At 39.3% G+C, this 23,791-nt stretch overlaps 1 protein-coding gene across 19 annotated transcripts in view; it reads right to left on the bottom strand.

Annotated features, from left to right (window-relative positions):
- LPP (LIM domain containing preferred translocation partner in lipoma) overlaps window positions 1–23,791 on the bottom strand; it is a 700,519-nt gene that overhangs the window by 258,603 nt on the left and 418,125 nt on the right. For all 19 annotated transcript variants that reach the window (XM_032629901.1, XM_032629886.1, XM_032629897.1 and 16 more), the window contains one exon: window positions 10,383–11,075. In XM_032629901.1, the coding sequence (XP_032485792.1) occupies window positions 10,383–11,075 (693 nt within the window). The remainder of the gene's footprint in view (window positions 1–10,382; window positions 11,076–23,791) is intronic.

Here is a 23,791-nt window from a genome sequence, read left to right as displayed (position 1 = left end):
GATCATACAGCTTCGATGCACCTTCTCAATTTTACTGTTGTAGTGTGAAAGCAGCCATAGATAATATTTAAGCAAGTGAGCATGGCTGAATTTCAAATAACACATTATTTACCAAACCAGGTGGCAGGTGAGATTGGCCCATGGGTTGCAGTTGGCAGGGCCTTGGTCCATGTTCCCCACCTGCCTTGCTTAACTCTTCTCTGGTTCTCTGCTGGTCACTAGCAATTTCCCCACCCCTGCAGGGATTATCAGCCTCAGCTGTCTCATAGAGAGCCTGCTTAATACTGTGCATCCTTTGGATGGGATGAAAAGCAGGATTAAAAATGGCGGTTTCGGGCTTCCCTGGTGGCGCAGTGGTTGAGAGTCGGCCTGCCGATGCAGGGGACACAGGTTCGTGCCCCGGTCCGGGAGGATCCCACATGCCGGGGAGCGGCTAGGCCCGTGAGCCATGGCCGCTGAGCCTGCGTGTCCGGAGCCTGTGCTTCGCAACGGGAGAGGCCACAACAGTGAGAGGCCTGCGTACCGCAAAAAATAAATAAATAAAAATAATAAATAAATAAAATTACGGGCTATTTAAAAAAGGGGGGGGGTTCATCTGGTAAAGATTATAAGTATTATCTTTATAGTAAGTCTATCCAAATTCATGTTAAAGACTGCATGTATGCACAATGAAAAATACATTTAGCTAACAGATCTCTAAAGAATACAAAGCACACCTCTACTCTCTTATCCCTTTTCACAATAATACCTAAAGGTACATAAAAAATAAACAAGGTGTCTATATTTGAGCAATAAATATACCAAGTACTTATAAAGACAGAATAAAAGGGGGCCTGTTATCTGGAACTTATATTTAGTATATAGCTTCAACTCCTGGACTCTTGATATAATGTTGACTGAATCTTGGGTTTCAAATGTTAAGTGTGTTACGTCCCAGAAATACAACTCTAAGGTTTTAACCCTTAAAGTGTTTGGCCCAATGAATATTTGATGTTTGGATAACTGTACAGTGAGCTAACACGTGTAAATACAGACAGCTACGAATGAAGGCAAGTGTCACAGAGTAGAAAGAACACATTGGGTTGGCAGTCAGAAGACCTAAGAGCTTATCCTTCCTCTGACATTGGATATTGGTATGATACTAGGCAAGCTGCCCCTGGACATGTTACAGAGTTTTCCCCACATATGAAAGTATTTGGTAAATTTTGTAAGCGGTTACAAAAATGCTACATGTTATTGTTACATAAACTAAGATGTTACAGTTAAGTAAACTTCTGAAATAAACCATATTGTATTTTTCTGAAGAACAGTCACTGAATTCTAAGGATGAAATAGAGCAAACACTATATTATTTGCTAAGAGTATATCCAAAAGTTGGGTTTTCCATATTGCAGAAAATCAAAGACCTAACATAACAAGTAAATATTTCTGGGACAATGGCAGTTTTGGAAAGTCAACTATTTGACTTTCACTTTGGGATACTTCCCAATATTCTGTGTGTAACATCTGTCAAAGGTTTTATATTCACCACTAGTTATTATACATTGATAGTGGTTGAGTGTCTTTGTTTGCTGGGGAGAACAACTATAGTTTCTCCTCTGAAATAGGACAGCGTGGTTGTTTGCAGCTGGCCAAGAAGGAAAGAAGATTTCTAGAGGGACATATCAGTGAGTCCACTTGCAAAATGAAGTGCATTCTCTTGTTCTTAAACACAGAAAAATTACATATTGCTAGAGTCATTTGTTAAAACTATTTAATTTTCCAAGAGATTAGGGACCTGGGATACTTTCAAACATCTAAATCTATGGAAAACATTATACAAGTAAAATGAATAAATAATATTCACAGACATGTCTTAGTGTACTAGGACATCCATCCTCACAGTAACTTTTAAAATCAGGGGAAGGGGCTTCCCTGGTGGCACAGTTGTTAAGAATCTGCCTGCCAATGCAGGGGACATGGGTTTGAGCCCTGGGTCTGGGAAGATCCCACGTGCCACGGAGCAACTAAGCCCGTGCGCCACAAGTACTGAGCCTGCGCTCTCAAGCCTGTGAGCTACAAGTACTAAGCCTGTGTGCCACAACTACTGAAGCCCACGTGCCTAGAGCCCACGCTCCACAACAAGAGAAGCCACTGCCAATGAGAAGCCTGCGCACCGCAACGAAGAGTAGCCCCTGCTCGCCTCAATAAAATAAATAAAATAAAATAATTTTTTAAAACTCTAATAAAATAAATTAAAAAAATAAACTCAGGGGAAGGAGAGATGACAGACTGAGTCAAATCATAAAGACCCTAAGAACCAGTCGTCTCACTGGAACAACTGTGAGCCTGAACGAGGAACACCAGAATGGCCTCCATCTTCTATTATTAAGAGGCCTTACAGAATTAGTGTGGAGGTCTAAGGCCAGGAGATCAGCTCCTTTTAACAATAGTTATTATACCTTTTAAAGGTCCTTTATACTTCCGATCTCATTGGTCTTGAACCAATATAGAGAGAAATTGTGATTTAGAAAAAAGTGTCAAGTTTTCTACTCAAATGTGCCACTTACGAGTTGTATAACTAACTCTTCAGGTCACTGTAACTCTTCAGGCCTCAGTTTCTCATCTGTAATTTTAAGGGATTATAACCTACTGATTCTGGAGATAACTTCTATGTCTGACAGTTTCAACAGGCCAGTCTAGAGGAATGGAGAGTAAAGATTTATTATTTTTATTTTCCAATTTCCGTCCTTCAAATTTGTAGGAAACTGTCTCTTCTTCAATCAAGAAGCAAATCTTCCAAACATAGAAAGTTGATGGATAGACTCTTATCCATAAAGGAAATAAACAGTTGAATCAAGAATTTATTTGCAGATGAAATGATCAGGAAGAAAAGCCTAAGGAGTCTTAAGAAGCTAGTAAAACTGTTAAAGAATAAGATGCAAGGTCAATATTAAAAAATCAATGGTATGTGTATACACTACAAAATGACTGCAAATTAAGAATTTTTTAAAAATACCATTTATAATAGCACCCAGAATATGAAAGAATTTAACAAAATACGGGTAAAACTATAATACATTGTTGAGAGAAATTAATAAAAGCATAAATAGAATGAGAGATATACCATGTTCATGGGTTGGAAGACTCAATATTGTTAAGATATCAGCTCTTTTCAAATTATAGATTCAACAAAATCTCAACTGAAATCACAGCAAGTTATTTTGTGGAAATTGACAAGCTGATGCTAAAATGTATAAGGAAATGGAAAAGACTTAGAATAATCAAAGCACTTTTGAAAGAGAAGAAAGATGGAAAGCTTATATTGTCAGATTTCAAAATCTTGTATAAAAGTCAGAGATCAAGATAGTGTGGCATTGGCTTGAGCATAGATACACAAATTAATGGAAAAGAATAGAGTCCAGATGGACCCACACATATGTGGTCAACTGATTTTTGTCAGAGGTGTCAAGGTATTTCAATGGAAGAAAAGAGTCTTTTCAATAAATCATGATGGAAAAACTGTGCACCTCAATGGGGGTAAATGACTTTTGACCCTTATCTCACACAATACACAAAGATTAACTCGAAGTGAATTATAACCTTGAATTTACCTGTAAAACATCTAAAAGAAAGCACAGAATAAAATCTTTATGACCATGAGGAGGCAAAAATACCTATGGAAACAGAAAGCATAAACTATAGAAGATAAAAGTGATAAATTGACCTCCATCAAAAGTAAATACTTCTGCTCTTAGAAAACAACATTAAGAAAATGAAAAGTCAAGTCACCAACCGGGAATGCATATATCTAAGGACTCTTACTCAGAATACATAATGTACTCTTCCAAAAGAAAAAAAAGAAACAATCCAATTTAAAAAATAAACCAAAAATTTGGTGACACTTCACAAAAGAAGACATACAAATGGCTAATAAGTGCGTGAATAATAAGTGTTCCACATCATTAATCAAAAGGAAAATGTAAATATAAACCACAATCAGATACATCTATACAGCATGAAAATAGCTAAAATTAAGAAGATTGACAACACCAAGTACTGCCAGGATTAGGGAGCAACTGGACCTCTCATACAATGCTGGTGAGATTGTAAAATGGTACATTTAGGAAAACAATTCAGCAGTCTCTTATGAAGTTAAATATTTACCACACAACCTAGCAATTCCTCTGCTAGGTATTTATCCAAGAAAAATGAAAATTTTGTTCATATAAAGACCTGTACATGAATGTTCATAGCAGCTTTATTAATAATCAAAAATGGAGAAAAAAAATGCCCCCAAACAAGTGAATGGATAAACAAAATGTAGTATATCCATATAATGGATACATACACAAATGAAGCTCAAAAAAATTATAGTGAGTAGAAGGAGCCTAGATGCGAGAGTATATACTATATGATTCTATTTATATGGAATTCTAGAAAGGGAAAAAAATAATCCATGTTAGAAAGCAGAAAGGTTGCCTGGGGCTGAGGGTAGAGGGGGCTGACTACAAGAGGGCTCGAGGGAGCTCTGTGGAGTAGTGGAAATGTTCTCTATATTGATTTTGATGGTGGTTACCCAGGTGCACAAATTTGCCAAAGATTCACTGCCTTGTGCATTTCAAATGGGCACATTTTATTGTATATAAATTGAACCTCAAAAAGGTAATTAAAGAATCTGAATCAACAAATTCTATGGACGTTTGGCAAATGCAAAAAGTAAAAAAGACTGTGTACATAACAGCATACACATACACACATGTATCCCAGAAGGAATGTAAAACATTAGCACAATTGTGAACATGAGAAATTATCTAGCTGCTTTGGACACTGAGTTGCTCACGTGACAATGCGTGTGTTACTGAGGTCACCTAAGCTAATTTGGTGGTGTAGGTTTGGGTTTTGGCATTTTGATCAACAATCTGCTAAGTTCTAAAGCAGGGCTTACTCCTTATTTTACTAGGACATAGGAAGTTTCTTCAAGTATCTTCATTAAACAAGAATGTATTATGTACTGTCATAGTTACTCTGGACGAAACAGTGCTCAGATACCATCTCTATCCCCTAAATCTCAGAGTCTACTATATGCTAGGGCATAGGCTGGTGAGGGACAGGTACATAATGATTCTAGTACAGTAAGTGTGTGAAATTTACATAAGAGAGGGTAAAATAATGTACAACTTAATTTTAAAAAGAGAAGGCTTCACAAGAGAGATTAACACTTTAGTTTGGTCTTAATGGGTCACGTTGGATATGCAAACATTTAATTTATTTGGGGGGAGGTCTGGGAAGGCATTCGAGGAAGAAGTAGCTCCACGATGAAAGCTATAGAGATGAAAAATAACTAGGAATGTAATTTCTCAGCTGGAAGCTGGGATGCTTAAAGGGGGAGATAAAACTGGAAATCTAGGCTGGGGTTTCAATTCATTCCATAACTGGGTGGGGACTCCTGAGGGTTTTTGAGAAAAGGTAATTAGTGACGAGCGCAGAGCTGTGGGGTAGAAAGGTTAATCTGATAGCATGTGTAGGATGAACAGGTGTGGAGTGACTAGAGGTGGGGACACCCAATGAAGGGCCATTTCAATGGCTCAGGTGAGAAACGGGGACAACTGAACCAGGACAGTAGCAAAGGGCGCTTCAGTAAGAAAACAGATTTGAGATACTGTGAACGTAGAAACACTGGAATAAATTGTACATAGTGATGGGAAAGAGGAAGCATAGCTCCACGGTGCTGAGCCTGGGTGCCCAGCAGGGATCTAACGGTGCTTCTCCTGAAGCTGTTGATCTCAGGACACAGCACCGCAACTGCCTGAGCCTATCGACATGTCTGCCTGTGATGTGGGCCATGGCGGAGCCACGCTCAGTGGCTGCCAATGCTGATGTGGCACTCCCCCTATCCAAACACCAAACCAACATCCATCGTTTACCAGATGGAAAGCATGAGGACAAACCTTCTGAAAACCTGATTTGGAATCGTGGCTCACCCATGAATTTGACATATGACCTTAGGTGAGTGACTCTCATTATTGAGCTTTTGAACCCCGATCAGTAAAAGAGAGACAAAATCCTCTACCTGTGCTTATCGCTTATGTTTTTTGTGAGGTCCTCAAAGTGTTTTGGAAACTGAAAATCCCTGTGCAAAGGGGAATTACTAATATTACGGTCACTGTCCTCCTCAAGCAATCTCTTCCATCCTCAGCTTTATACAGACCTAGGTATTATTAGCACCTGACTGGAGGCCTAGATCCACATCTATCCTTCTCCCCACCCGAACTAACACTTCTTTTTTGTTTCTCTGATCCTGGAATTGAGAGATATTTAGCATAGGGATTACCATAAAGATAGTTTTCTCCCAAATGCCACCAATTCTTGCAGGACACCCAATATATACAACCTCCATTTCACTGTGGGAAAGACCACAATGAAATGAAATTTAAATATTTTGATATTACTTGAATATCTGAAATGCTACTGTATCAACATTCTCAAATATTTTCTTAAATCTCAACAATTCCCAGGTCTTGGGGATCCGTAAACACTGACCCTGGTAGTTCACTACCTTCACTCTCCTCTCTGACACATTAAATATCCCCAGATTCAAACACTAAATGAACAGTAGGAATCTGTTCTGCCTCTGGATAAGATAAACTTGGTGTTGGATTTATTGAAAGGTGATTGGTTGATCTCCAAGTTCTCACTCTCCTGAAGGATTTTTCCAAGGAAATTTTAATAGATGGTTTTAGACTATAACTTACCCCCACCCCCACTAGTTGGGTCTCCACAGCTTTCCAGAGATGCACAGCTCGAGCACTCTTAACATATTGCAGAGGAAATACCTGTCTCTGCAACAGAGCCGAGGCTGCCACACATTAGGTTTATGACAAGGAAGTGGAAGCTAAAGCTACCTGCCACTGTGGACCTGAAAGTGATGACTGCCTCTAGGTCCTGGCTCTGGGGCTTTCCAGCTGACTCACCTTACCTGAATATTGGAGAAAATACACATCCTACCTCACGGGAATGTGAAGATAACACACAGGACAAAAGTTCTGTGAACAACACAACAACCAGCAGATATCAGCTTTTATAAAACGGCAAAGAGAAGAGATTCCACTGTGTCTTTAAGAGGATTTCCAGTGAGAAGAGAACATTTCTCTCTTATAAAGACTTGCTTATAAAAATATTTTTCAAGGAACTCAGCTCACATGGTCCAGGAAACACATTATGGTCTACTGTAGCATGCAGATTCAGTGCTCAGCACATTATGGAAACACAAATATAATCACGGTCCCCCAAGGCTTGTAGGTTCTGATTTGGTCTCCTTCCTTTCTTCATTCTTTTTTTTTTTTCCTTTTCTTTCCTACTTTCTCCTTCCCTTCTTCTACTTCTTCTTCTATTTCACACCATGGCGTGGAAAAATTAAAGCAGCTTACCTCAAATCTAAAGGAGATTTCTTTCTTTCATTTTTTGAAAACTTTTTCCTTAATGGGTTAAATGCCAAACTCCTAAGAACTTCTCAACGTAACAAAAGGTAATTGTTTTAAGGCACCGAGGTATGCTCTCCATCAGTGCCTAAAAAAATTGGAAATAAATGAAAGCCAGTGAAAAAGCTGAACAGTCCTCACTTGGCAATCATTCAGCCCTTGCAGATTTCCAAGCCTTTTGCAATCATTAATTAATTAGTGAAGATGACATTCCACTTTACTGAGGTTGGGAGCAGGACATAAAGAGGTCTAGAGGTTTTTCCTCAAGCTGAAAGAAGAATATCAAGGGAGGAACTGGGATTCGAATTAGGAGCTCACTTCTCAAGCCAGGAGTCACATCGCTAAGCCAAGCAAAGTTAATATTTGAGACAACAAGGTGCCCTGTGCACAGGTGCAGTTGAATACAGTCGTGTTCTGCTCAAAGACCAGCTGTGAAAGAGCCCACCCCTTCACCCACCAATGCTCCCACAACACACACAGACGATATCTGTAGCTTCACCAGCCTCTTTCCCCTTTCCCAAAACAAACAGATGGCTAAATATCAATCTCTAACCACTCTCCTTAATAATCACAGCAAAAAGTACATGATTTGATTTTCATTTTTTAAATGCACAATATGATGTTAAAACACATGACACTGTTGAAAAACAAATATTTCAGAATTTTTTTTTAAATAACACGTCCAGAATCCTTAACAAGGTAATAGATCATCCTGAATAATTCTTTTACTGCACTAAGAAGGAAAATAAAGTTTCATGCTTTCTGGAGAGGGGTTAATAAAAGTTCATTCTGTCACCCCAAGTAAGCTGATGAAGACAGACCAAATACTAGTGATGTTTCTGGACCTAACATCTTAGAACCAGGTCTTGCAGCGGGTGCTGATCCTTTTGTTTATACTACTGGATTGGTTCCAGAGGGCCCAGTGACATGATGGGAAATCAGGAAACTCAAAGATTGGCTTTGTACTTCACCAGATCATTCTCTCCACCTAGACATACTTTTGCTCTGTCTCATGTCTGTTTCCCCAGGTGGCGTCATAGGATCCTTAAATAACTCAGGGCCCATCTCCTGCCCTTAGGAACATCACTCAGCCATCCTATCACAGTCAGGCTGCTTTGGACAGGGCAAAACTGCATACCTATTGGAAGTTAAATGTTGATGGCCATTGTCCCAACCTAAATTTTTAATCTTCTGTAGGGGAATTTGTTGCAATTGTACCAAAGTGAGGTAAAGTTGAATAACCCCATTTTCTTCTGAACCGGTTGCTCTGGGGTCAGGATGGACGAATGCAAATATACTGCAATGTTAACAAAGGGCAAGGTTGTCCAGCTTGGCTATTTTGGGCAATATTTATTTTAAAAACAAAACAAAACAAAACAAAAAACCCTGAGTAACATTTCTTTTCATACAGAGATTTTGGGAAAGAAAGTCCTTCCAAGAGTAATGTTTCAAAAACACTTAACATTTTCACTTGAAATCTTTATGTTGGAAGATGATCATGGCTTGGTCCACTTTCATGTAATGGGCAATCATAAGGTTGATGGATGTCTCCAGCTACCCACAGGCCCCACTTGCTGGGAAGGGCTCTTTCCTCTGAGGAACCTAAAATCCATCTGCATCATTAACAGAGCAGATGCTTTCATGTGAGAATAGTGATTTAGTAAACTCCCTATCCAGAGAGTAAGGACCTCACTAAATTCTGTTATAATGTTGAAAGTGTGAATGGATATGCCTGGAAATTGACAATCTCAGCTGTGTAAAGGATTAAAAAAAACCCAAACATAGAGTCCAAACTTCCACCCAGTACATCCTCCCAATTTATCATTGAACTTCTCGATAATCAAGGGCTCTCCAATTTCTGATTTCTTACAGTTCTTACTACGGGGAAGGGAGTGCTCGGTTCTAACACAATGGCTGGAAACTAGATTGGTTTCTCCATCTATCTCCTTCTAAGTAACTCTCCTTGGTTCCTCTTTTCACGGTGGGAGGAAACATCATCATGTTGGTTCAAGGACACGTGAAAAATCCAAGTTGTAGGTGAGTAGGTGTGTATAGTATTATACCTTGCCTATTCACAGGAAGTAATTGAACTTGTTGACTTAAAACACATGCATGCTTGAAATTAAATCAAACAACAAAAAAGATAACTGTCATAAAGAATTTTTTTAAGTTGCCTAATAGGGTTAATGGTTGGAGAGTAATATTCTTCTTGGAGGATCATTAATGTAGATAAACAAGGGGTAGTAAACAAGTGCCATTCTACTATAGCCCCTTCCCAAAGAAAACTAGACAAGGTATCTGCATTACCTTAGATCTCCTTAGCCTAACCTGTGTTCTGGGCCCCTGTCCACTTGTTCTTCCCCATCAGTCACTATGGTACCATGTTTGCTTGGGTTCTGAGCACCTTCACACGAGCCCAACCTGTCATCAGCTCATCTCATACTGCCCTGAGCACCTCTCACCTCCACATGTGGGGATTCCCTGTCCCTGCTGAGGCATCAGATACTTCAGATCTATTTAGTGGCCAAGTAAATGCAACATCTAAGTGTGAGGAAGTCTATGACCCACAGAAGGAAGCTCTGACCAACAGGAAAGGAGCCGGAAGATAAATTATTTTCCCTTCCTCTCCCCGAACAGATTGTCCTGAGCTGCTACGGTTCATATGGTCTTTGGAAGATGGTCCTTCAAGATTGAAAAATTAGTTGTACTTGATACTAAACGGAAGCCATATTGGTAACACGCCCCCACACCCCCAAATAGGATCGCCCCATTTTCCTGCTTCGCTCATGCACTTCCTTCAGATTGTACTTTCTAATGAAATAAAAGTAGCACATATACTTCTGCCTTAGGCTCTGCTTCCTGGGGAAGGCAGACCAAGATAGGTACCCCTTATTCCCATCACTATATTAATGAGTTCCCTACCTTTTGTTGCAGTGGTGGTGCACAGGGAGCTGAAACAGGATCTGTGATATAGGTCTTCTTGGGACCAGCAACTGGATACATCCCAGCAGGGTTCTGGTTCCCGGTGCCAAAAGGAGTATAGCCTTGTTCCCGCTTCCAGGTATTCGGGTGACCTTGTTGACCATAGGCAGGATCAGAGTCATTTTTGCCCCCATAGCCAGGCCCCGCTGCACAATAGGGTTCATAATAACGTCCTTGGTTGGGGGCATACCCATACCCAGGCTCAGGCTGAAGTCCTGGTGGTGGGATATACGCATAATCCATGCCTCCCCGTGCAGAAGGAGGTGGACCCTGCCCAGCGATAGGAACTGGTTGAGTGTTATAGCCCTGGGCCCCTGGCCCTGAGCCATAAAATTGTCCTGGTGAAGGGGCAGCCATGTAATGAGAGCTGGGCTGGGCTGACTTCACCTGCACATTGAAGGTAGGCCTTGAAGGGGTAGATGCCGTAGTGTAGGAGGCTGGGACGGGCTGAGGCTGGGGTTTTAGCGTTCCAATAGGAGCCACGGGGATGGGTCCAGCCTGGGGTACAGGCTGTGGCTTCAATGTAGACTTTTTCGTTGCCGTCAGAGGGGGCTGGTTTGGTATGACCATTCTCTTATGTCCTGTGACAGGGGTGGAGACTGGAGGAGAAGCTGTTGTTGAGCTAGTAGAGCCCTAAAGCAGAAAGGAGAAAAGGAAAAAAAAAAGAAGACAAAGATTACTGCTAATAAAAAATAAAAATACATAAACAGACAAATATTAATAAATGCCATTATTACTTTTGTATTAACTCGGCAAAACATAAACAAGGCATGGTTCCTGCCTTCTAAGAGTTCACAGACAACACAAAAATCAGTTGTGCTTCTGTGTACTAATTCCATTTATAATAACATCAAAAAGAAAGAAAAAACTTAGGAATAAACTTAACCAAAGAGGTGAAAGTCTTATACACTGAAAAGTACAAAATGTTGCTGATACATTAAAGAAGATACAGCTAAATGGAAAGACATATCATGTTCATGGATTGGAAGACTGGATACTGTAAAAATGTTAATACTACCCAGAGCAGTGTACAGATTTAATGCAATCCCTGTCAAAATCCCAATGGAACTCTTCTGCAAAAATAGACAAATCCATATGCAATCTCAAGAGACTCTGAATAACCAAAACAATCTTGAAAAAGAAGACTGGAGGGCTTCCCTGGTGGCGCAGTGGTTGAGAGTCCACCTGCCAATGCAGGGAACGCGGGTTCGTGTCCCGGTCCGGGAAGATCCCACATGCCGCAGAGTGGCTGGGCCCGTGAGCCATGGCCGCTGAGCCTGCGCGTCCGGAGCCTGTGCTCCGCAACGGGAGAGGCCACAACAGTGAGAGGCCCGCGTACCGCAAAAAAAAAAAAAAAAAAAGGAAGACTGGAGCTCTCACACTACGCAACTTCAAAATTTATTACAAAGCTATAATAGTCAGTGTTCCACTGGCATACAGACAGACATAGACCAATGGAATAGAATTGAGAGCCCAGATATACATCCTTGCATACATGGTTTGATTTTTGACATAGGTGCTGAGACCATTTGATGGGGAAAGGATAGTCTTTTCAACAAATGGTGCTGGGAATACTGGACATCCACATGCAAAAGAATGAAGTTGGACCCTTACTTTACACCGTATACAAAAAGTAACCCAAAATTCTAGCTCTAAATGTAAGAGCTAAAACTATAAAACTCCTTAAAAAAAAACACAGAAGAAAAAAATTCATGACATTGGATTTGGCAATGATTTTTTTAAAAAATACATATAGAAACATCAAAAGCACCAGCACCAAAAGAAAACAGATAAATTGAACAATGGGATCTCAAACAGACTACCCGAAGACTTGGTCACCATACTGCTAAAAGGCAATACTAGAGAAAGAGAGCTGAAGGACTAAGCAGAGGGAACAAAAAAAAGCAATGAGGGGTGTTGGGAGAAATAAACAAATACTGCTGGCACAACCAAAGAAATACTAAATTTAGGATCAAAGATTCCTGTCAAAGAGTGATTTACCGAAGATAACTCAAATGCAGCCTCCTCCCTTTACATCTTTCTGGTTTTTGTCGCATTCATTTGTTCAATTCAGAAATACTTATTGAATGCCCTTAAACTGTCCTAAGGCCACAAAGATTAAAAGACTTTCTGCTGAACTGTGAGAGGTCTTGGTTAGGCTGGGGATTAAGTAAAGGCTTAGGGAAGGTTTGAAGATTCAAACATTCATCCTAAGGCACTAGTCTATTAGGGATCTGTGAACATTCCAGTGACAGACTGTCTTAATTTTGCGCTGGCTTACTATGATTAGATCTGTTGATACAAGAAATGAATGACCACACCTTAATTCGGTTGTTCATTAATTTCCAGGTCAATTCTAGTATGTACAGGAAGAAACGACACAAGACTTTATATTACTCTAGTGTCATTTGCCCACACCAAGCCATCAGAGATACATATATGTGGGGCAGATGCTAACTGCTTCCCCATACCCACCGCCCTTCTTCATTACTCAAAAAATTTCAGTTTTGTTTGGGGCAGCAATGTGCCCACTCTTCCCTAGATTACTTTGCAGGTAGGAGTTGCCATGTGACACAGTTCTGGCCAATGAGATGTATGCGAAGCATTTCTGGAAAAGCTAGAGCTCTCCTGACACAGCATGATCCCTTCCTACTCTTCCCTTTTTCTCCTTCCTGCCTGGGATGTGGATGTGGGGCTGGAGATAGTACAGCCATCCTGTCCCCACCATAACATACAAGTATACTGATTTAGACATATGGCTTTCTGGGAAGAGCTTTCTGGTGATCTAGGTTGATCCAGAGATAAAGATTAAAACATTTCAGGGATGTTTGGTTAAAATATAGTAGTTCTCTTTTTTTTTTTTTTTTTTTTTTGGCCATGCCATGCTGCTTGCCTGATCTTAGTTCCCGGACCAGGTATCCTGGAACTAAGGGATCAAACTTATGCCCCCTTCAGTGGAAGCATGGAATTCTAACCAGTGGGCCGCCAGGGAATTCTCTGTATAGCGGTTCTCAACTGGAGAGGAAATCACCTAGCCACCAGGGAGAGTTTAGAAATGTGTGGCAATGTTTTTTACTGTCACAGTGATTAGGGGATTCTATTTTCATTGAATGGTTAAAAGGCAAAAACACATCACTGTCAAACCCAAGATGACAACAGTGCCCCTGTGGAGAGACACCAGTAAACTCTTGAGCCACATGTCTTCTGGGAACCTGATTGTGAAGTTCCCAGCTGTCAGCCAAGGAGGGTCATTGGTCCTTTCTAGGATCTCTCTTCTACCACACTCTCGCCTCCTATTTAAATCACTGCTGTCCCCCTTGGTCCTCTTGAACCTAGGGAGATGACAGTTCTGATTCTGCTAGCCCCAGATTATCACTTTGTCCCTAATGGCTTCTCTATACCCAAGTGGACCTATGTACACAATGCATTTATAAATCAGCTCCTTGAAAGGGACTAGTTTCTGTGTGCTATCATTTTCATTGGGATCTGACTGTGACGGCTATCTTTTCCTGTCATATTTGTGATTTGTCTCAATTGTAGTTTCCTAGAGATTTTGTAATTCTAGATTCAGTTTTCTGTTAAGTTACAGAAAGCTGTTGAATAGAGTTATCTGTTTTCCTTTTTTGATAGCCTCTGAGGGAGCAAACCTGCCATTTCCTTTTGTAATTTAAGCATCATTGAGTATTCTTGTCTTGGTGGAGTAGCTTTTCCCTTCTGTATGAAGGTCGTCCCAATAGTACCCAACAGAAGATGCAGTTTCCACATTAAGTGGTTTGTTAAAATATATATCCTGAAGAAATTCCTAAATAAATGCTCAGTAAGACCCTGACATTCTGTAGCAGAGAGTATGGAAGAGTCAGTCTGAACCTAAAAAAAAGTAAGGTTAGGTTTTTCTAGTCAACCATGTCGGTCTTAAAAAATAGCCACATTGGGGACTGACTCTTCCCCCCATTAGCGTGGTACTGGCCACTGAACAGAAGAGGAGTCCTGGCTCACACCTGGCTCTGGCCCTAGCCCCTCCATCTCCAGCCCCGCCTCCTACCAAGGTGATAGCTGCCAGCACACCCCGGGGAAAGATGTAACTCGTGCTCACTTCAGATACAGCTCTCCCACCAAAGCCACTGGGTAGACTGTATAGGGATGGTCTCACACAAGGACACCTCTTCAAGACTGGGATGGGTAACTGTTTCATCAAATTTCATTGAGACAGAGAAAGTTAAGCAAAATGAGAAGGCAGAGGAATTTGTTTCAAAGGAAAAAAAAAACCTGACAAAACAACTAATGAAACAGAGATAATTTATCAAATAAAGAGTTCAATCAAGGCTTTAAAAAAATGATGCTACTGTGCTATGAAATTTTGATAAAAGCATTGTTTTGATAAAAGCATTGTTTTAAAAGTGCTTAAGTGTTATCAGTGTTTAGGTGTACAGAGTTGTGCAAAATCACTGATGGAGTATTTTTGAAAGATGATGATAATAATGATTGTTATTATTATTGTTAACTATAATAATTACAGCTTACAATAGTTTACTGTGTTACACCCTCTACTAAGCAGTTAACAAATCTATCGTTTTATTATAATTTGTTAAAAGTTCCTGAGAAATAAAAATTAAACTTGATAAATGTAAAAAAAAAAAATGTCTACATGGATGGAACTGAATATAAGAAGGAATAAAGCTTTGCTTTTCTTTGATGACTCAAGATCAGCAGAAACCCAGAGTTCCTATTTTAAACACTTTACAAACCCAACTATAAATGGAGACAGTGACTGAACAACCGAGCTAATGACAGGCGTACTCTGGGCCGCAGCTGGAAAGGAGTCTGCCCCAAAAACAGATACTTCAAGTCACATACTTTGAAGATGAAAACCAATCACATTCATAAAGTAAACAAAAAAGAATGCAGACCTAACTCCTTAGAAGCAACTTTTTTCAACAAATTTCTTTCACTTTTTCTTTCTTGGTGAACATCCACACATGTGCACACACATTCACTACTTACAGATTCCTAAAGTCTTTGAAGGAAGGCATCAGGGAGCAATTTCAGGAGCCATTGCTATCTTCTAGGAAATATCTCCCTAGATGAGAAGGTTTCTCACAACGTTATTATGAATTCTGCTATGTATGTGCCGGCATGTTTCTGAGTATTTTCTATTTCAAAACTACGTGTGTGAAAATAGCACATTTAGCTCTATTTTTTTCCTTTGCAATTTTAAATTCTTTACCTCATTGGAGGTGGAAGGGGTAAAGAACAGGAATCATTTTAAAGCATACTTATTTATGTTCTTGATGATAAAAGAAAGCTATGGCAACACTTTCTTGGCCCACATATTCAATTAAATACACAGCGAATCTTTTCTACTTACTGGATTAGTAGGCACTTCCAAATATTTATTTTTGGCATTTCATTTCTTTTTTGTTCTTTGCAAGAATTCTTGAAGTTTTATCATGATTTAACATTTTCATTTTGAAAAACAAGCACATTTTAAAAATTACACTCATACAGATATATATATATATATATATATATATATATATATATACACACGTATATACATATTTTTTCCCTGAGACTTGAATATCTCTGTAGCAGTGTTTTTATGTGGTTATTTTTCCATTAATTATTTTCTAAGCATCTTCAACATGGAAAGCTCAGCAAGCTTAATGGGAGGAGGATAGTGTCCCAGGATGAATAGCGCATGTCTTCCTGTCCCCCAGGAGTTTGTATGTAGTCTGGTAGAGGGACTGATCAATTACTGTTTAAACGGATGTCTCCACTACCAGGCAGAACTGGCTGTGGCCATGAGACAAGAACAGACAAAGGGCTGTAAGAGAACCTCTCGTGCTCACCTTTGGGAGCAGGCCCTCAACTTCCTTTCTGCCCAACTCGGAATAATATCTTACATTCCTATATCCCTCTCACCATTGACCCGTCCATTCCCTGAACACACCCTGCATGTACGTACACACACACACACACACACACACACACACACACACGCACACACCCCTAATCTACTATTATGTCTTCTATATAAGCCCTGATTACTTCTGGCATCCCTGTACTTTACCCCCGTCTCACTTTCTCTCTCCTAGTTCTGGCTCCCATCATCACTTCTCAGAGCTGTTTATTGCCATGATCTAACCTCACTTCTCTCTCATATCTCCTCCTCAATACTGTCACAGTGATCTCTCTAACGTGACTATCTGATCCCAGCTCTCTGCTGATCCAGATTTGCCAATGACTCTGCCTTGTGTGGAACTCCTTTTATCATGGTGTACTCTCTCTCCCTTTTTGAAATACACTTTATAAGGACGTTCCAATCTAGCCCTTGCCTTTCTATCTAGACACCTCCTTATTTCCTATATTAGTCACAGCATATTAAGCCTAATCTTAGGCTTATGTAGAGATGGGAATAGACCATACACTCATGTGTGTACTCATATCTGTCCACCAGCACCTCCTTCTATAGTCTACAGTTTGTTCTTTATGACTCTTCTCCATGTTTCTCATCTGCACCTCAAACATAGCCATCTTCTGCCTGGAAGTTGCCTACTGATTCTTTAAGTCTCTGATCAAATGGTGCCTCTTCTGTAATGTCTTTCCGGAAGTCTGGAGACATCCATTCAACAGTTACTATGTATTAGCCCCTATACCAGACTATAAATTGCTGGGGGACAGGGAGACATCCTATCCTCTTCCCATTAGCCTAAAAGAGCTTTACATGTTGAAGATATTTACAAAATAATTAATGGAAAAATAAAAACATAAAAAGACATAAAAATCCCCTGAAAGGATTTTGGGGGTTTTCTATGGTCCTCTGGCTTTACCGCCAATGGGCTTTGTACATACCTCCATTAAAGCAAATACCTTACAGGGTTTTCATAACTGACTTGCATGTTTTATAAGTTGGGAAGAAGTCAAACTGTAAGCTACAGAAAATCAAATTATCACGGCCAGAGACAGAAATTTGTCTTTTGTAATAGAAAGGGCAGCCAAGAACCACTATGTCTGTTCAACAGTGACAGCAAGGACCCAGGCTCTTGCTAGCTTTCTGCTAAAAGTACTTTTCCAATCTTTCTATAAAAGTGCTACTGACAACGTTAGTCAACATATTGCCCAATCGCCCCTGAATAAATATCCTTTTTATCTGACACAGGACCTCCTCTCCTCTATTAACTCTCTCCAGGACCACGCCCACAACTTGAAATAGTTCCTATGTATGATGACTCTCTTGAAGTTCTCTCTCCAGAATCCATCTGTACCTGAAATGCTAGACCCCAATATTCAACTGTCTATTTCATGTGTTTACTTGGATGTCTCATTCGCTCTTCAGGCTCAAGATGTTAAAAACTGTTTTATCATCTCCCTTGAATCTGCTTTTCATGCCTTTCATCTGGTTTTCTCATCCACCCAAGCACTGTTCAAATGAGAAACACTAGGAGTCATTCTTCAGCCTCTCCTTCACATCCCATTCAAGTATCAAATCCTGTGGATCCTATTCCCTAAATAGGAAATCCTATCTCTCTCAAAGTTGTCTGCATTTCAACCATTTCCTCTGCTGTAATTCAATTCCAAGACACCACCACCTCTCACCAGGAATTATCCAACAGCATCCAAACTGGTCTCCCAGTATCTATGCTTGTTCCCCTTCAATGAATCCTTCATTCTGTAGGAAGAGTGATTTCTCTCAAATGCAGATTTAATCACATTACTTTCCTGCTTAAAAATCTTCAGTGGTTTAGTAGAGTGATTTGGACTCAGTCTATTTCTTCTGTCTCTCCCTGAGAGGTACATGTCATGTCACTCTCAAGAGGTACATGTCATGTTACTCTCTGACACTGACTTCCTTTCATATCTGATGTGCTAGACTCTCTCCTGTCTCATGGATAATACCTCTGGGTCTTGCCACCTCTCTCTGGATTCTATATCTAGCTAATTCCTAAGAACCCCTGAAGTCTCAGCTTGAGTGTCAGATTCCTCAGTGAACCTCTGCCCAAATCCTCTGGCACAGTGAGCTCTTCTACACATATCACACTTGTGTATGTCTGTTCTCATAAAGTTAGAGATTGTCCCTTTTATTCGCTGCTGCTTTTCCGCTGGCTTTTTCATATCATAGTACATAGTAGGCATGTAACAAACATTTGAATAAATAAGTAATGGTCTCCCAAGAAAAGTGCATTTCTCTTGTCAGATTACAACCAAATATGTAAAATGTGAGCTATCTCATTTCTCTTATTACTTGACAATCAAGGAACTCTGATATAACACATTTTTTAACGTCTTTATTGGAGTATAACTGTTTTACAATATTGTGTTAGTTTCTGCTGTATAACAAAGTGAATCAGCTATATGTATACATATATCTCCATAGCCCCTCCTTCTTGCGTCTCCCTCCCACCCTCCCTATCCCACCCCTCTAGGCGGTCACAAAGCACCAAGCTGCTTCCCACTAGCCATCTATTTTACATTTGGTAGTGTATATATGTCAATGCTACTCTCTCACTTCATTCCAGCTTACCCTTCCCCCTCTCCGTGTCCTCGAGTCCATTCTCTAGGTCTGCGTCTTTATTCCTATCCTGCCCCTAGGTTCAACATAACCATTTTTTCTTTCTTTTTTTTAGATTCCATATATATGTACTAGCATACGGTATTTGTTTTTCTCTTTCTGACTTGCTTCACTCTATATGACAGATTCTAGGTCCATCCACCTCACTACAAATAACTCAATTTCGTTTCGTTTTATGGCTGAGTAATATTCCATTGTATATAAGTGCCACATCTTCTTTATCCATTCACGTGTCGAGGGATACTTAGGTTGCTTCCATGTCCTGGCTATTGTAAACAGAGCTGCAGTGAACGTTGTGGTACATGACTCTTTGAATTATGGCTTTCTCAGGGTATATGCCCAGTAGTGGGATTGCTGGGTCATACGGTAGCTCTATTTTTAGTTTTCTAAGGAACCTCCATACTGTTCTCCATAGTGGCTGTATCAATTTACATTATTTAACACATTTTTGACTGGAGGCGTATTACGGCCACAGGCGTTAGTTTCTGCAAAAATCCCCCAATGAGTAATGTGTTCCTGCACACTTAATTACAGTAATCTCATTAGTCTCTCCCTCCCTCTAAACAGTTTAAGGACTTTACCTTTTGAATTTATTAACACTACTATCTTTCAAAGAAGCATTTGAGGTGCTTATTTTCATTTCAATGGTCAGACTGTATATGTAAATTCTACTTGATGCCAGCTCAAACTCCTACAGAAATAGTCAATGGGCAAATTTTAAATAAAAGTACCACGGAATGGGCTTCCCTGGTGGCGCAGTGGTTGAGAGTCTGCCTGACAATGCAGGGGACACGGGTTCGTGCCCCGGTCTGGGAAGATCCCACGTGTCACGGAGCAGCTGGGCCCGTGAACCACGGCCGCTGCACATCCGGAGCCTGTGCTCCGCAATGGGAGAGGCCACAACAGTGAGAGGCCCGCGTACCGCAAAAAAAAAAAAAAAAAAAAGTACCATGAAAAGAAAGAGACTAAAGCATTTTAAAATAATCTTTAACATGTACTGAAAAGAAACACATTTTGAATTAACTATCAAATCCCACGTACCACACACACAAAAAAAAGTACCATGAAAAGAAAGAGACTAAAGCATTTTAAAATAATCTTTAACATGTACTGAAAAGAAACACATTTTGAATTAACTATCAAATAATTACAATATCCCAATCTCCTCAAATTTAATGAATCCAAGGTATTTATTAAACAAAAAATTATTGAAATTCTGCTCTGTGTCAGGCACTGACCTAGTTGCTGGAGTCACAATAAGACAAAGTGAATCAAAGTCACTGCACTCAAATAATTCTTAATTCATTCAATTTTTTGACAAAATTTGGTGTAATGAGCAAAACTGATTTCTACTTAGAAAGGAAACTTTCTAAGGTAACAAAGGGGAAAATATACAAAAGCTAAAGCCTGACATATACACAGCAACATAAAACTCAAAGCTCCTTCATTACATTTTGATTCCAGCTATTATAAAGACATGAAAACATGCTTAAGATGCTAAATGAAAATGTAAATATTAAATGAAAAACATAGAATGGGAAATCAATCATGTGTACAATACAATTGAGGCTACACAGAATGGTATTTCCATATGGACAAGGACCAGACAAACTATGGAAAGAGAGATGGTTGATTTGTTAGAAGATAGGGTTACAAATATTTCAACTTCAATTTTCTTTTCATGACAACTGTTTCAAGTTATTTGAACAAGACCTGATGACCATTTGTCACTTGTAGTTATGTATTTTATCTGTATATTACTGTGGCAGTAAAAACAAATTAAAATACCTACTGGTATGTTTAAAAAGATGTATAATAATAGCAAACACTTATGTAACATTTACTTTCCGTAAATATTTTGTACTCAATGCAGTTTATACTTACTCCTCACAAGTACCCTTGAGACAGAAACTACTACTTACCCCTATTTCCCAGATGAAGATACTGAAGTACAGAGAAATTAAGTAACTGCCCAAGGTTACACAGCTAGCAGGTGTCAGATCCAGGACTCAACCCAGGCAGCCTATTCCATAGTTAGAAGTTTTAAAAACAATTCTACCTCTCTCGGGTAAAGAAAAAGTAAAATAAACCACATATGAGAAATTCACAAAAACACAAACAAGAGGCCTTCTCAGTCTATGTGGGTACAGAAAAATATTTCTCTCCTAGAAGAAAAATAATGGAGTAAGTGGGACAACAGACAGCAAGTGATACTCAGTGCCGTTATCTGGGAAACAATAGAGTGACACGAACTGTACACAGTAAGAGTTCATAGTCTAAGGCAGCTGCTGTACTGTGCCAGCTGATTGCTGTCGTATAAAAAATGGATCCGACACTCCTCTTCTGACTTTAAAGCTTTGCTCATGATTGATTGACTGACTGATTGCAAACACCAGGAAGCCAAAGTTTGCAACTTCCATTCTCAGTTAAGGACACTGGCAGATAGAAATATCACCAGGGAGGATGAGCAATTAAATTGAAGGGTCATGCAGTAGAGCTCAGGGGGAAAACAGTTCCAGCTTTGCCACTATTTAGAATTGAGTGACACTGAAAAATTCCTATTACTTCTCCAGACGGACTCCTCATCGGAACAACAAAGAAGACCAGGGAATACTGTCATTTTCTCCTCCTATCTTTTTCTTCAAATGAGAGTCTTTCTATAACCCGAACAAGAAATGAGCTTCACTGGACAAGGCACAGAGTTGAGGGGAGCATGTCACACTTCTTGTTCTTCTAATACTATTTATTCCTCTACAAAAAAAGTCAGAAGGACATTCAAAATCCAGTGATTCTAAGGGTAAATTCTGAATACTTGCAGTAAGTTTTACTGGCCAAAAAGAGCTTGATCTCATCATAAGGATTCACACCAGGTAGGTACTTAACAATTCATGACTGGATAAATGAATGGACAGGCTTGGTGTTGGAGTTTATACAGTGAGGAAAAAAAAAAAAAAAAACGAACCACGGCTTACCCATTTCAGTTATAAAGCCATGCATACATTATTTGCTACTTGTTTTTTGCTCAAGAAAAATTACTTAACATTTTCTCCAAGGCCTTAATATAGAAAATAACTTAATTTTGCTTTCTTGAGTCCCCTCACTGATTATCTTCCATGATTCAGGGTTTAATACTGATGGTTGCATTCCTCACTCATTCGAGTCACACCCTATCCACTTGATAGATGACCCCGTGAGCTAGAAAACAACCCAACAGACTAAGAGAACAATATATGAATATGCTACTCTACGTTTAGAGAAGCGCTTCTCAAGTCTGACTGCACAACAGAATCATTGAGCACTCTTTAAATACCAAGTATCTTGCATTAGAGCTTTTTAGATACAAATTATCTTAGACCCATCCACTTGGGGAGTGAAATCTGGAAATTAAAAAGGGGAGGAACAAATGCTTTTTTTGTTGATACCAGAGTCAAGAACCACATTTTTAGGTTCTGTTGTTAAGCAGAATAGGGAATCATACCTGGAGTTGGGGGCTATGGGTGATGGGAGGCTTTTATCCCAATTGTCTTCAAAGGGCAATGTTTATATAATTTAGACTTAGGAACCAACGTGATATTTGTTTCTATAAACTGCCTATGGGCAATCTGTGGGTTAATTTGGTGATATGTATCAGAAGCCCTAACAAAGTCTCTACCTTTTAAGAATTTAACCTAAGGAAATACCATGGATGTTTAAATCTTCAGATTTCAAGAAATGTTCATGGTAATGTAATTTATAAAAGTAAAAGATTATACGCAATTTAAATAATCAATACATGGGGATTGGTTAAATAAATGATGGTATATTCATATAATGGAATACTGTATCATTAAAATGTTTCAAAACATAGCAACAATCTAGCAACTCCACTTCTGGATATATACCCCAAAGAGCTCACAGCAGGGAGGGACTCTAACAAGCATCTGTATGCCCATGTTCATAGCAGAATTAGTCACAATATCCAAAAATGTGGGAGCAACCGAAGTGTCCACTGACAGATTAATGAATAAACAAAATGTAGTATAAACATACAAGGTTGTATTATTCAGCCTAAAACAGGAAAGAAATTCTGAAACATGCTAAAACATGAGTGAACCATGAAAACATTACGCTAAAGTGAAATAAGCCAGTTACAAAAGGACATATATTGTATGATGCCAATGATATAAGGTACCTAAAGTAATCAAATTCATGAAGACAAAGTAGAATGTGGTTACCAGGGTGGTCGGGGAGGGGGAAATGAGGAGTAATTATTTAATTGATATGCATTTTCAGTTTGGGGGAAAAAAAAGTTCTGAAGATGTATGGTGGTGATGGTTGCACAACGATGTGAATATACTTAATGCCACTTAAATGTATCCTTAAAAATGATTAAGGTGGTGAATTTTGTTATGTATATCTTACTATAGTAGAAAGGAAAGAAGGAAGGAAGGGAGAGAGGGAGGGAAAAGAAAAGAAAGAAAGAAAAATCAACAATTTTATACATTTTAAAATCACATTAGGGAACATTGTTTTATATGTGTTAATCAATATATGCATCTATCTGTATCTCTCATATACACATACACACGTATAGAGCTAGAAGCATTTGTTCCCAAAGTGATAACAGTGGTTAATTTAAGGGGGTGATTTTGGAGCATATACTTCTCCTATTTTCCAAAGTTTCTAACACAATCACATACTGTGAAAAATATATATAGATCGTCCTCTGATGTGTGCATATATACATACATACATATGCATGTAAATATATATTTTAATTAATATATGAAATAACTTACTT

This window comes from Phocoena sinus, chromosome 4, assembly GCF_008692025.1.
Source record: "Phocoena sinus isolate mPhoSin1 chromosome 4, mPhoSin1.pri, whole genome shotgun sequence".
NCBI lineage: Eukaryota > Metazoa > Chordata > Mammalia > Artiodactyla > Phocoenidae > Phocoena > Phocoena sinus.
The sequence above is the reverse complement of the archived record's forward strand: the minus strand, read 5'-3'. Positions and strand labels throughout refer to the sequence as shown.